The sequence below is a fragment of the Hypanus sabinus genome, chromosome 21 (genome assembly GCF_030144855.1).
Source record: "Hypanus sabinus isolate sHypSab1 chromosome 21, sHypSab1.hap1, whole genome shotgun sequence".
Lineage (NCBI taxonomy): Eukaryota > Metazoa > Chordata > Chondrichthyes > Myliobatiformes > Dasyatidae > Hypanus > Hypanus sabinus.
In genome coordinates, this window is record NC_082726.1 from 48989306 (window position 1) to 49005149 (window position 15844).

General features: G+C 41.4%; 1 protein-coding gene across 9 annotated transcripts in view; it reads right to left on the minus strand.

Annotated features, from left to right (window-relative positions):
- The window catches only part of LOC132379017 (protein transport protein Sec24A-like), a 91805-nt gene that overhangs the window by 33536 nt on the left and 42425 nt on the right, over nt 1-15844 (minus strand). For all 9 annotated transcript variants that reach the window (XM_059946462.1, XM_059946461.1, XM_059946464.1 and 6 more), the window contains 7 exons: nt 12752-12878; nt 11844-11953; nt 10405-10517; nt 7920-8038; nt 7133-7188; nt 3861-4061; nt 1964-2087 (listed from right to left, as the gene is read on the minus strand). In XM_059946462.1, coding sequence (XP_059802445.1) covers nt 1964-2087; nt 3861-4061; nt 7133-7188; nt 7920-8038; nt 10405-10517; nt 11844-11953; nt 12752-12878 — 850 coding nt within the window. The remainder of the gene's footprint in view (nt 1-1963; nt 2088-3860; nt 4062-7132; nt 7189-7919; nt 8039-10404; nt 10518-11843; nt 11954-12751; nt 12879-15844) is intronic.

Here is a 15844-nt window from a genome sequence, read left to right on the forward strand (position 1 = left end):
CAGAGTGCAGTGTTGATGTGGTACACTTCCCAATAGGGACTTCTTAAGAGAGACAAATGTTATTCCTTTTCAAGAAAGGGAGTAGGAATAACCCTCAATCTTACTTCAGAGGTGGGCAAATTATTGGAACAGATTCTTAGACACAGTATTTACAGGCATCTGGAGAAGCATAGTCTGATTAGGAAGAGCCAGCATGGCTTTGCAAGGGGCCGGTTATGCTTCATGAGCCTGATTCAATTCTTCGAGGATGTGACAAAGCACATTGATGAAGGTAAGGCACTGGATGTGGTGAATGGGGATTTTAGTACAGTTCCCCTGGTCAGCTCATTCAGTAAGTCAGGAGGAACGGGATCTAGGGACACTTGGCTGTGTGGATTCAGAAATGATTTGTCCATAGAAGGCAGTGTGTGGCTGTAGATGGGGCGTATTCTTCCCGGCAGTCAGTGACCAGTGATGATCTGCAGGGATCTGTTCTGGGATGCCTGCTCTATGTGATTTTTATAAATGACATGGGTGAGTAAGTGGAAGGATGGGTAAGTAAGTTTCCAGGCGACATAAAGGTTGGTGGAGTTGCGTGGATTGTGTTCAAGGCTGTTGCAAGTTACAAGGGGACACTGACAGGATGCAGAAGTGAGCTGAGAAGAAGCAGATGGAATTCAAACCAGAAAAGTGTGGTGATTCACTTTGGAAGGTCAAATTTGAAGATAGAGTACAGGGTTAATGACATGATTCTTAGCAGTGTGGAGAATCAGAGGGATCTTGGAGTCCACATCCTCAGAGTTTTCCATGCAAGTGGGGAGGATAGTTAAGAAGGTGTATTGTGAGTTGCCCTTCATTAGTCAGGGGATTCAGCCACAAGGTAATGATGCAGATTTTGTTAAAGCAGTACTAAAGGGGATGTTTCAACTCTTGGAGAATTGAGTTCAAGAGCCACAAGGTAATGTTGCAGCTCTACAACACCCTGGTTAGACCACACTTGGAATATTGTGTTCAATTCTGGTCATCTCATTATTGGAAAGATGTGGAAGTTTTAGAGAAGGTGCAGAGATGATTTACCAGATTGCTACCTGGACTAGAAGCATTAGTTATGAAGACATGTTGAGTGAGCTAGGACTTCTCTCTTTAGAGTGGAGGAGGATGAGAGGTGAATTGATACAGATGTACAAAATAATAAGAGACATAGATTGAGTGGATAGCCAGAGACATTTTCCTTGGACGGAAATGGCTAATACAAGGGGGCAAAATTTTAAGGTGATTGGAGGATAATATAGGGGGAGGAGAGATATGAGAGTTAAGTTTTTAACAGAGCATGTTGAATGTTTGGAACAGCATGCCAGGCAGATACATTAGGGGCAGTTAAAAAAAACTCTTAGACTTCACATAGATGACAGAAAAATGAGGAGGAAGGGTTAAATTGACTTTGGATTAGGTTGAAACATCAGCACAACATCATGGGCTAAAGGGCATATACTATGTTATAGTTTTCTGTGTACTATGTTCTAAGAGTAACAGCTTATGTTGATACAGTGCCCTAATGTAGGAGTCATGGGCTGCTATCTGAAGGAAACAAATGGTAAATTATATTTTCTATAGTCTTACAGATCAGAAGAACATCTAGCCATTGTATCTATGTCTATAACGAACTTAATGTTGATATCTGATTTTACTATGTGAAAGGAGAGATGTAGGCTTAGTAGAAACTTAGAAAAGAGAACTTTATGTATACGAAATGTGCTTGGAAGGGCAACAGGGAGTAACACTGTTTTGATTATTATTGAAAAAGTGGTGGATCAAATGGCTTCATTTGCTGTTAAATTCTTTGGGCTAGAGTTTCATTTCTGGTCACGTGTTGTATGCACCTTGTACAACATTCATGTGCTATATTTAGTGTATTTGATTTTCTCCCCTTATGATTCTGTATCCCAGGGCAATAACTGATTTTGCCACTAGTCCAAACACTCACCTATAGAGGCAAGGTCGACATACTGCTGGCTTAACAAGAATAGGTCCACACCAGTCTGCTGTCCACAGAACTCAATTGCAAGCACCTTGTAGAAGTTGATAGCTGGCCCCAAGTGCTTTACTCCCTAAGGGAGAAGGAGGTAGAAAGAAGTGATTATTACATTTAAATATTCTGAATTTAGAACTTCATGCATGTCTTTTCAAAAAAAGTTCATACAATGAAGGATTAGGAGAGGATGCATTTGCAAACCAGAAGCAACAAAGTTAGAAAGTCCATTGTCCTTATGAAAACATCACTGATTCAAAGTTCACTGATTCAAAGTTCAAATCAAAATAAATTTATTATTAACATGCATATATGTCACCATTTTGCAAGTATTTACAGGAAAATAAAGAAAAACAATAGACCTTATGAAAATCTACGCATAAATAAAGTCAAACTCCCAATGTACAAAATGTTATGGTGAGAAGGCAGGTGTATGGGGTTGAGTGGGATCCAGGATCAGCCATGATGGGATGGTGGAACAGACTCAATGGGTTGAATGGCCTAATTCCGCTTCCATGCCTTATGGTCTAAGACAGATAGTGCAAATTAAAAAATACTGAGAGGATGAGTTGTACATTCTTTGAAAGTGTCCGACTCAACTTATACAAATTACCAGAAGTAGCAACAGAAATTGCCAAGACCAAGAAAAAAAGCAAAAACAAAAATATTGGGTTCACCCTTAGAAGGATAAAATTGTAAAGCAAAGCACTTATCTTGAAATTGTCTGGGATGTTAGTGAGACCACAAAAACAAGTACCATTTCTTGTCCTATTGTGAATAAAGAGCAGTAAAAAAATTTCAATTATCCCTCTCCCTCCACAGACTCTGAGTTCCTCCAGCAATTTATTTTTCACTCTAGATTCCAGTATCTACAATCTCATGTCCAACTAACAAAGAGGAGAAAGAGCAATGAAAAAAAGGATCAAAAAGAGATTATATAAGGATGACAACAGAACAAAGTAGTTGTAGGAGAAATTATACAAACTGGAGTTCTTTTCTCAAGGGAGGCTGGACAAAGATAAGCTGGAGTCCTTTAAAGTTTCAAAAGATTTTGATAAGGTAGAACTAAAAGGGGTGTTTCAACTGATGGTGGTCCAATATTCAGATCATGGATGTAGAAAAGTTACGATCATGTACAAAACAGAATCTGGAAGAAACTTTGTAACCCAGAACTTCAAAGAGTAGGCAAGGTGTGTGGCATAGAAGTACCTAAAGAGAAACTGGATAAGAAGGAGAAAGGAAGAGACTGTTAGAAATAAAGGAGCACAAATTAATTCACTCAAATGGTGTGATACATGTAACCAATGAGATGGGAATCTGTGACTAATAAGACTACCCACTAAGATCATAATGGGCTGGTATGGCAATTGGAACATACAGCAACACACAAAGCTGCAGAAAGTGTGGACTCAGCTCAATACATCACAGGCACACCCCTCCCTGAAATTGGTATCTACATGAGGCACTGCCTCTAGAAAGCAACACCTGTCAAAGATCACCACCATCCAGGCCAATACCATTTGATCACAGCTGTGGGCAGGAGGTAGTCCCACACCACCAGGTTTAAGAAAAACCTGGTCCTTCAATCTTTCTGCTCTCGAACCAACTTGCACAACCCTAATCACTACCTCATTTTGATAACTTTGCACTACAATGGCCTTTGTTTGTTTCTCTCCAATTGTTCTAACAATGGTGTATAAAATATACTAATTTATGCTTTTATTGTGAATGGTGCATTTCTGTGGCTCAGTGCCTATGACACTGCTGTAAGTCAGTTTTTCAGTGCATTTACTTGTACTTGTGCATGTGACAGAAAACTCAACTTTGACTTGGAAGAGAAATCTCAGCCTACCAGAGTACAATCGCCAGGATCTTCCCGGGGTTTTAAGGACCCACAGCCTGTGCTAGGTAACTGGGTCAGAAAAGCAGACACATGTCCACCACAATGAGTCAGGACTTTCTGCGCGGCCTGTAGAGCTGGTCCAAAGGCACATCCTTTCTTCTGAGTGTCTCTGAACATACCTGGCAAATCCTCAAGCAGGGAAATGATGAGCTGTGGCACAGAAATATTAACTTAGAGGAACATTATAAAAGTCACAGCAACATTCAAATACGCAGTTGCCCAAGAAACAAGTCACATGGAACTTTGCCCAACATAATAATCTCACTTTTTTAATATACAGTACAGTATTTCTGTTTTTGCACATTTTTGAATAATCTGTTCAATATACGTAATTGATTTACTTGTTTATTTTTTATTTTTTCTCTCTCTCCCTGCTAGATTATGTATTGCATTGAACTGCTGCTGCAAAGTTAACAAATTTCACATCGCATGCCAGTGATAATAAACCTGATTCTGATCCTGAGGTTTTTAAATCACTGAATTATCTAACCATATATTTATAGAATTGGCTTTTAGGACACTCATTAGACTCTAGTACAAGCATTTGAAACCAAGAGGGAGAGAAATATACTTTATTAGGGTTAGGGTTAGGTACCTTCTGTTCCTAATAAAGTGGCTACTGAGTGTATGTTCTTGGTCATCTGCTGCTGTAGCCCATCCACTTCGAGGTTTGACATGTTGTGCATTCAGAGATGGTCTTCAGCACTCCATTGTTGTAATGCGTGGTTAATTGAGTTACTGTCACCTTTCTGTCATCTTGAACCAGTCTGGCCATTTGCCTCTGACTTCTCGTATTAACAAAATATTTTCACCCATAGAACTGTTGCTCCCTGGATTTTATTTTTGTTTTTGCACTATTCTCTGTAAACTCTTGTGCGTGAAATTTCTAGAAGATCAGCAGTTTCTGAGATGCTCAAACCTCCCCATCTAGCACCAACAATGATTCCACGGTCAAAGTCACTTAGATAACATTTCTGCTCCATTCTGACATTTGCTTGTATGCCTTTATGCATTGAGTAGCTGCCATAGATTCATTAGCAAGCAGGTAAACCTAATTAAGTGGCCACTGAGTGTATATCTCAATGATTTTAATTAATGAATATTCTAATGGGAGTCATTATACACTTTGCTCATGAGACTTGCACTAATGACACATACAAACTGATAATTCACTGGAGAATTGTTTATCATCCCTTCACAGTATTCTTGTACAAGAAAGAAAGAGTTTTTAAAGTGCTCTAGTGTGGAATATGTTACTATGATTAATGAAGAATCACAATTGCTTTTCAATTATCAGGGAACAGATCTGACATGAGGATGGGTCTGATCCTACTTAACCATTAATAGAGTTACTGGAGATAGACAACAAACACTCCCAACAACAAATAAACAATAACTGAGACAGTTTAAAAAACTAAAGATCTAGTCGATATCATGATGTGCACATTGACTAATTTCACACTTGTGACAGCTTATTGACTGTAGGACTCTTTTCACCACAAGTAGCTAACACAAGCTGCATGTCTAACAAGTCAGCACATCACCAAGGTAGGGATCTCTTCAACCCATATGCAAGTAGTCCTTAGTGAGACATCCACAAAGCTTTGGCTGCTTAGCATCTGTTTGACAGCCTGGACAACCTCAGGCTTTAACTTCAACAGCTGTCAAAACTTGTCAGTGGGATTGACATTTGGAGGCCTCACACTATACAGGGTTCACTAAGCACATCAGAGCTGCTCTTCCTGAGGAGGTTCACATGCTGATGGCCGACTAAACACACTCCAGATGAGTATATGTTTAGCAGGTAGCCAACCCCCAGCACAGGCAGTGATCCTATCTGGAGAAGTTCTGAGCTAACAAACCAAATTCCAAGCATCCATTTTGATTTCATGCACATCCTGTCATAGAGCTATACAGCACAGGAAATAACCCTTCAGCCCAACTCAACCATGCTGGCATAGTGAATCCTCATTTTGGAATGCTCCAAACTAAGGGCTGAGCTGCACAGGGTTATGAAGCTACCTTCAGATTCAGCTCTCCTAACCTAGTTGCTTATGGCTATGCATTTGGAGACCTGTACCAATCCAGTCAGATTATTGTTAGCTCTATCACAAGATAGAATTGATTCTTCGCAATGTCCACCTTTTAAAGGAAAACTTCATTTAATATTACCATGTGAATCAGAGTATTTGGTTACATGGCTCCATTTTTAAGCATAGCAATAAAAAGCAAGGTTCAGAAAGTACTGTGTAATTTATGCATAGCAGTCCTCTGTGAACTTTGGCAAAAAGGGAGAAAGTGTTCAGTATATTATTTTACAACATAGGACAGTACAGCACAGGAACAAGCCCTTCAACCCATACGTTTTGCCAGACTGATTAAACTAGCAATTAAATGTTGGCTGGCAGCATATGGGTTCACGTAATTGCTTAACGTGTCAGCTGTAAGATCAGGATTCAGTAACCACTACTGTCTATAAGGAGTTTGTATGTTTTCTCCAGGTGCTCTGGTTTCCTCCCACATTCCAAAGACTTAGGTTTAGGGTTAGTGAGTTGTGGACATGCTATGTTGGAGCTGAAGTGAGGCAACACCTACGGGATGCCCAGCACAATCCCTGCTGATTTGATTTGATGAAAGTGCATTTCGATGTACATATGACAAATAAAGCTAATCTTATCTTTATGAAAAAATAAATCTAATCCCTTCTGCCTACACAATGTCCATATTCCTCTGTTTTTCTTTTGCTTATAAGATTTATTTGCCAAATTTAATGAATTTTAAAATGACAATGTTGTACATTTGTAATTCAAGGCACCTGATGGAATCACAAGTCATTTCACTCATCTGATGTATTACAGCTGCCATTACTGGGCAAAGATATTACAGATTTCTTCTCTTAGCCTGATTTCATCAAGTACCAGAAATTTTAAAAGGCCTTTCAGTTATGAAAGATATTTCCAGTAGTAGAAGCACAACAGTCAAAGGTCAAAATATGATGCCAGAGGTCAATTACGATGGTAAAGGTTAATGAAGGAAGAAATAACTGAAGTGTTATGGGAAGAGGGATTGGACCAGAGTTATTTTCTCACTTCTAGGAGAAACACAATTATGAACTAGATGGGCTGAAAAGCCTGATTCCTCATAGTCAAAATGACAATGTACAATAGTAATTTATTAATAAGATACATTATATGATCTGATGAGGACTGGAATCGTGTTACCTGTCTACTTTGATGGAGATTCACCAATATCTCATTCTCGCTTGGTACAAAGATATCTAAAAAGAGACAACTATATGTGAACAACAGAAGCTGGCTAATTTCAATTGGTTCAGAATTCTAACCATGGATGAGTAGTCTCAACAACTTCCTTGTGTCCAGAGTCTTCCAATACAGAAAAACCAAATCCCATTGTGTTTTCAAAGGCATTATATTAGAAACGTGTAATTTAATTAAAGAGGACATTGGCAAATTTTTAAAAAATGGATCGAGGAGGATAGGGAGAAGTCAAGATATAAAAAAAAGAATTTCAGAGCATGGCATTCAAAACGAAATAGGATATTTTCAGAGAAATGGAAACAAAACAGGGGAATGAGATGATTTGACAACCTTTTCAAAACACCGGCATACACAAATAGCCTCTTTTAGTGCTGCATTATTCTGATTCTATTTCTCATTCCAACAATCTGTTTCTACCAGTTGGTCTACAACAGACTTGAATGGCATAAGGTAAAGCTTGCTCATGTCCAGAGTATGCAGACACAGTTGCCAAAAACAAAGCTAGAGGGATCTCCAATCATTAACAGTGGTGTCACTCGAATTCAAACACCTGCAAAGGACAGATAGCTTCAGGAAACAGGTCCAACAGCAAGGTCATCAAAGCCTCAAGAGAAGCATCCAGCCATCACCTAGTGACTGGTACATACTTCCTGCCCCTTTAGCTAGTTGTCCATCAATAAATGCACATAGATCAATAAACATGGGGTAAAATAATTTCAGCCTGACCTACCATCAGTATCAGCCATAACCATCATACGAGGTCGAAACAAACTGTTGTGCAATTGGAAGAAATTTACCGTGCTGGCAAATGTAATGAACCCAATCCGGGTTTGTGAATCTCCTGGTAACCTGGGCAACAAGAGACAGCAAATAGGGTTAGAAAGGTGTTTGGTCACTATTAACGTCACTATACATGTTTTCCCCTGAGATAAGTTTTAAGTGCAAGAAAAGTGCTCTAGGGTAGATATCCAAGATCTAAAAAACAAGAAGGCCTTGCTAATCCATAACATTCTCACTTCCAGGTGATCATTAATTACCCAGGTGTGGTGAACTACATATACCTGTCTGGACACGCCCCCTGCTGACTGCTCCTGTGGCTCCTCCCACAGTCCCCTGTATAAAGGCAATTGAGGTCTGAGCCCGGCCTCTCTGTCTCCAGGATGTAGTATGGTGGTCAACCACTGCTTGTTCCTTCTTCCAGTCAAGAAAAGCCGATATCTCGCCTTTACGTCTCAGAGGGAGTTATTGATGGTGCATCACCAGGTTGTGAAGCCTACCAACTCAGTTCAATCAGAATTCCATTCAATATTAATGGGGGGCCAAGTTTCTCTATAAGTATAGTTTTAACTGATCAAAGGAGTTGAGAGGAACTCTACAGATGTATTCCAACCTGATGGCATGGCAACATCCTATACTCAGTCTGGGTAGCCTCCAACTAGATGACATGAATATTGATTTCTCCTTCCAGTAAACAAATTTCCTCCTCCCCCTCCTCTATTCCCACTCTAACTTTCATCTCTTTTCACTTGCCTATTAATTCCTCTTGAGTCCCCTCCTCCTTCCTTTTCTCCTGTGGTCCACTGTCCGATCAGATTCCTTTTTCTCCAGCCCTTGACCTTTCCCATCCACCTGGCTTCACATACCACCTTCCAGCTAGTCCCCTTCCTTTCCCCCTTGCCTTTTTATTCTGGCATCTTCCTTCTTCCTTCTCAGTCCTGAAGAAGGGTGTCATCTGGAAACATCAACTATCTATTCATCTCTATGGATGCTGCCTGATCTGCTGAGTTCCTCCAGCATTTTGTGTGTATTGCTTTGGATTTCCAGCATCAGCAGACTTGCGCATGTTAATGATTACCTATAATTTGCCTGGGCATTTAACCTAATTTAACTTAATTATTCTGAGGGAATAAATTCTTTGGTTCTGCATGGGCTGTAGGCTGTCAATATTTGGTGCACTAGATGTCATACTTATACAAGGCATGCCAAAAGAGCCAGCGAGATAAATACTCAACTACAAAAGCATGATAGAGACTGAGTATCCCACAGTAAGTGACTCACCTCCTGACACTCTAAAGATTTTTCACCATATATAACAAACAAGCTTATAGTGCGATGGACAGAATTCTCTTCTCTTCCTATCAGGGAACAGCTTTGCAGCACTAATACCAGGACTACTAGACTTAAAAACAGTTATTTCCCCCAAGCCGTCAGGGTGATAAACACCTCCACCCATTAACTTTGTGTCACTTTATGTACATACAATCAGTCTGTGTATAGAATAGTTATATGTACATTGTGTTTTTTAGCATTATAAAATAATCTTGACCACATAATCTTGCCACAAGAAGTTCTGCAGATGCTAGAAATCCAGAGCAACAGGCAAAATACTGGAGGAACGCTGCAAGTCAGTCTATGAAGGGGAATAAACAGTCGACATATCGTTCTGAGACCCTTCATTGCCAGTTCTGATGAAGGGTCTCAGCCCTAAATGTTGAATCTTGATTCGCCTCCATAGACAATTCCTCCAGTACTTTGTGTGTTGCACATAATCAGCCACCTTCTCCTGTACAGTAGAGCACTGCCTTGCCTGACGTGTTCCCCTTTGACATCAAGTACAGTCTTACAGATCTATCTGAGTGGCTCAGGTGGATATTAGAGGTCTCGTAGCAATACTTGAAAGATATTCTTGGTTGTCTTAGTAAAGGTGATTCACCGGCAAATGCAGTGACTGCTGTTGAATGGTACCATTTTGCACATAGCACCATCAGAGAAACAACTAAACGCTGATGTGCCCATCACCTCCCTCTGTTTCCCCTCTTGCTTTTCTTTCTTTCATGGCCCACTGTCCTCTCCTCCCAGTTTCCATCTTCTTCAGCCCTTTACCTTTCGCACCTACTCAATTCATTTTCCCCCCCCAATCCCCATCCACCCACCTTCCTCCTCCCCAACTTCTCATTCTAGCTTCTGTCCCCTTCCTTTCCAGCCAAATACATGGACTGTTTATTCCCCTCTGTAGATGCTGCCTGTCCTGCTGAGTTCTGTCAGCACTTTATGTGTGTTTCTAGCTGAAGTAGCTTTTATGCAAATGTTGTCCAAACTCTCACAATTTTCCAAAGAGAGACCTGACATTGTACTAGAAATAAGTTCACAAATTAGTGACTAAAAGTTTGCATCATTTTAAAAAGAAATCTAGTGAGGGCTGTCATGAGCCTCACCGATCTACGTTCGCAAGCAGGGTTTTGCAGACAATTCCCAGGTAACCAGTCTCCAAGGCACAGTCACTAACATCAAATACGAACAGGTATGTTACAGGCCGAGGACGCCCAGCCTGCACAAAGACAGAGGTAACAACACACAATCAGTGAAATTGATCTCTTGCAAATCAGACCGCTATAGAGAGTATATCACAGTAATCACTGAGTGGCATATAGGTAGTGAGGGTGGTGCTGATCAGCATTAGAGGTGGAATTGTTCACCTCACCTTCCTATTCAGAGAGGATTGAGGAATACAAGAAATGGCTGCTCACCAAGAGGACATGAACTAATGCCCGCAACCATTATCTGACCCCGGGCACTTCCTGACAGCCTGACCCAGTTACAGAGTGGGATTGGTCAAATGCCAGGAGCACCTCACCAAGTACCAGTGACAAGAGATGCTTTGTGTATTTAAACACTGTGGTCCTGGTACGGGTACATGGTATGCATGAGATGTACCCAATACAAGTGTACCATACAGTTCCAGGGTGAAGTACTTGAAGTGTCCGCTTCAGTGAGACTGGGCTTATCTTTCAAAATTATTCTGTACTCTGAGATGGAGGAGTCCTGGTACAGGTATTCTGTGTGGTGACAGCAGGCATATAAACAATCTGGTGTTTCTGGTGTGATTCTTTGCAGAAATGAGGCTGGATGGCCCTGGCACAAGTGTTCTGAAAGCTCAAGGTTCAAATTAAATGTATTATCGAAATACATGTATCTCACCAAATACTATCCCAAGATTCATTTTCTTGTGGGCATTCACCGTAAGTACAAAGAAACTTATTTGAATCAATGAAAAACTGTAGACAAACACAAACAAAAAACAAATGTGCAATATGCAAACACAAAAAGAGCAAATAAATAAATAAACAATCACTGAGGACTTGAGTTATGGAGGTTCTTGAAAGTGAGTCCAAGGTTGTGGAATCAGTTCAGTGTTGGGGTGAGTGAAGTTATCCACGCTGGTTCAGGACCCTGATGGTTGAGGGGTAATAATTGCTCCTTATCCTAGTGGTGTGGGACCCAAAGCTCCTGCAGCGAGAAGAGAGCATGGCCTGGATAGTGGGGGTCGTTGATGATGGATGCTGCTTTCTTGTGACGGTGCTCTGTGTAGGTGTGCTCAATGGTGCGGAGGAAAATTGAAAGAAAAGTGTATCTTGATGCAGGTGGTTTGTAGTATGGGACAGATACAGGTAATGTATTTAATGTAAATGAATTACCTGGTATATCGATGCTCTGTGCCATGAAACTGGCTTTTGTAAGCACAGGAAAGCTGTTCAGTGATAATGCTTTTCAGCAAAGTCGAGGAGATTTGTACAGTGAGAGACTGCATACCCAGTAAGGTTTCTGGGCAATGAGGCAGAGTGTATCCGGCCCTGTGCAGGGAAAGGGTTTGTACCTGATAATCCATTGGCACCAGGAACTCCACGGCTGCATGCTGCAATTCAGGCCGACTGTAGGGATTAGAGTAACTACCGGTCAGGGCGTCACAGAGGAAATTCCCAGGTACTGGGAGAAGAAAGAACATGGATTATGAACACTAGCTGATCCACACTCTGTTCTCACATCCTTTCCTCTTTCGCCTCTGCCAACCTTTTGGATGAATCACCACTCAGTAAACTGATATTACAACCTTGATACTTGACAACAGATCTCTCCATAACTACTACCCCATATTCAAATCCATAACCACGTCCCCTCTGCAACCACCACCTCTTATTCACCTCCACAGTCACCCCCCCTTAATTACCTCCATAACAACCTCCCCTCATTTACCTGTTTAACAACCTCCCCTCACTTATAGTACCTTGGTAACCACATCCTCTCATTTACTTCCACAACCACCTCCCCTTATTACAAATTCTTCAATGTTTAAGACACTTACCTATCAATTTCTATCAGGGTAAAGCCTCTTTAAGTTGCTGATATTTTGCATACTTAAGTGAAACTCCTGACCTCACCATCTACCTTGCACCTTATTGTCTGCCCGCACTGCACTTTCTCTACAACTGTAACACTTTATTCTGCATTCTGTTACTGCTTTCCTTTGTACTCACTCAATGCACTATGGGATAAAATGGTCTGCGTGGATAGTATGCCAAACAAGGTCATTCCACTGTAACTGGGATAATAATAAATAATTTACCAATTTAAACATGAAATTACACTCAAACTTGCCCAAGTTCCATACCTGTTCCTCTTGGTCCCATCTAAACTCTTTAACTGAACTATATCCATTACTTTCCACCATATTTTGGATTTGAACTGTGAATGCGCCCAGACAAATCAAGACACAAGTGCTATTACCATCGTTGAGGGAGAAACAACAGTTGCATTTCCAGTGCCGCTGATCGGTGAAGGTGATGAAGGGGTTGATGTAGGTCTCACATGTTGAGCAGCGAGGGGGTGCATCAGTAATCAACAACGGAGGCTCCTGGAAAACCAGCAAGGAACAATAAATATACCAAAGCTGTCCTAGCATCTCTAATGAAAAACATCACTGCTCTTTAAAATGTCTTGAGCTGCTAACCCTCAGGAGGATGAATTAATTCCCTGTGACATTGTTGTAAACTAACATGAAACCATCCAAAAAGGACAACATTTGGGCCATTAAAAAGCATTGTGCTTCAGAAAATTCCTTGATCACTCTGTAGAATCATTCCAGTCCTAAAGATCACCATTCAACCAATCAAGTCCCTTGGCGGTACACTGAAATCTCTACCCTTCCACCCCCTCCACCCAACTCCATCTGTCAGTCAACCCCACTTCACCTAGATCCACCAATCATTTTCCACCTCTCATCCCTCACCTCTTTATATCAGATACCTCCACTCCACTCTTTCAGTCCAGGTGAAGGGTCTCAACCCAGGATGTCAACATCTGTTTCCCTCCACAAAAGCTGACTGATTTGTTGAGCTCCACTGGCAGCTCTTTTATTGCTTGAAATTCCAGCTTCTGCAGGCTCCTGCCTCTCAAACAATCTAATCAATCCCACTTCTCTGCATGTCTCTAATATTTCTGCACAATTCACCCTGTAATGCTTTTCCCATTCTTTTTTGACAGCTTTGACTGAGTTTCCTTCCACGCCCTTACAGACGGAGTTCCGTGTCAGTATTTTAGGGGAAAAGGGTTTTCCTCAAATTTTCGTTTCTTTTGCCCAGTACTTTGAGTGTCTGTTGCTGGTCCTCAAACCACCTGATGACAACAACACATAGAGAATGTTGGAGGAACTCAGCAGGTCAGGCCGCATCCAAGGAAATGAACAAGCAGTCGACATTTCGCGCCGAGACCCTTCTTCAGGACTGAAGGGGCAAGGCGCCAGAATAAAAAGATGGGTGGGGTGGAGGAGAAGGATAGCTTGAAGGTGATAGGTGAAGCCTGGTGGGTTAGAAAGGTAAAGGGCTGGAAAAGAAGGAATCTGATGGGAGAGTAGAGTGGACCATAAGAGAAAGGGAAGGAGGAGGGGCACTAGAGGTAAGTGATAGGCAGGTGAGAAGAGCTAAGAGATCAGAGGGGATGTTGGTGAGGACAAGAGAAACTCTATCACTGTTATAGTGGCAAGAAGATGGGATGAGCGTGGATATCCAGGTGGAAGTGAGGGCAGCATCATTGGTTGAGGAAGGGTAACTCTGGTCTTTGAAGGAGGAGGACATCTCTGATATCTTGGAAAAGAAAGCAATGCAGTGGAGACAAAGGAACTGAGAAAAGGGAATAGCATTTTACCAGAGTCAGGGTGGGAAGAGGTATTGTCAAGACAGTTGTAGGAATTGGTAGGTTTATAAAAGATATCCAGAGATGGAGACAGAAACATCGAGAAAGGGGAAAATGGTATCAGAAATGGACCAAGTGAATTTAAGGGGAGGGTGGAAATTGGAGACAAAGCTGATGAAATTGATGAGTTCATCATGGGTTAATGAAGCACCAGTAATGAAGTCATCAATGAAGCACAGAAAGAGTTGTGGAACATTACCAGGGAAGGCTTGGAACATGGACTGTCCTATATAGCCATCAAAAAGGCAGGCACAGCTGGGGCCCATGGCTATCCCTCGGATCTGGACAAACTGGGAAGAGCTAATTGTATCCATTGCTCGTGGTACAGCCTCCCCTAAGACCTATCATAAATTTGGAGACTGCTTTGTCAAGCACCTCTGCTCCATTCGCCAAAAGGGGAAATTCCCAGAGACCCAACGTTTTAATTCCTATTCCTATTTTTGTTCTGACATGTCAATCCATGGCTTCCTCTTGTGCCATGATGAGGCCACCCTCCAGGTGGAGAAGCAATACCTCATATTCCATCTGAGTAGCCTCCAACCTGATAGCCTGAATATCGATTTCTCCTTCTGGTTAAAAATAAACATACCCTTCCCCCTTCTATTCACCACTCTGGCCTCTTACCTCTTCTCACTGGCCTATCACTTCCCCCTGATTCCCCCCCCCCAACTTCTCTTTTCCAATGGTCCAATCTCCTCTCCCATCAGATTCCTTCACCTCCAGTCCTTTAACTTTCCCATCCATCTGCCTTCACTTATCACATTCTAGCTATTCTACATCCCCTCCCCTCACTTTTTTATCCCGGCATCTTCTCTCTGCCTTTCCAGTCCTGAAGAAGGGTCTCAGTCTGAAACATCAACTCTGTGTTTATTTCCATGGATGCTACCTGACCTGTTAAGCTCCTTCAGTGATTTGTGTGTGTTCCTTTAGATTTCCAGCAACCGCAAAATTTCTTATGTTTATGATAAGAACAACTGTTTATTCTGTCTATATGTGTACTAACAGTATACACTGCTAAAGGTACCCTCTACAATGGGCCAATTCTATTTATTTTATGTAGAGATACAGTGTGGAACAGGCTCTTCCAGCACAACAAACCATGCCACCCAACAACCCACCAATTTAACCTAGTCTAATCACAGGACAATTTACAATGACCAATTAACTTACTAACTGGTACATCTTTGGAATATGGGAGGAAACTGAAGCACCTGGAGGAAACATGTGGTTACAAAGAGAATGCGCAAACTCTTCACAGGCGCTGCCGGAACTGAACTCCAAATTCCGATGCCCCAAGCTACAATAGCATTGCACTAACCACTACATTATTTGAGACTGTGAGGAGGCAATGGGACAGAGGGTAGAGAATCTAGAACTAGGGAGCATGGTCTCATTTGAAAACAGAGATGAGGAGGAATTCCTTCACTAAGGGTCAAGAATGTTTGATGTAAGTATTTGCACCATAGAGGCAGTGAAACTATCTTGTAACTCCAATTCTCCAAGTCCTGTCTACATTGAGTTTGTAGGTTCTCTTTGTGTTTATGTGTATTTTCCTGAGGTGTTCTTGTTTCATGAAGAAATGCTGGTTGTTAGGTTAACTGACAACTCTAAATTACATCTGCAGTAGGT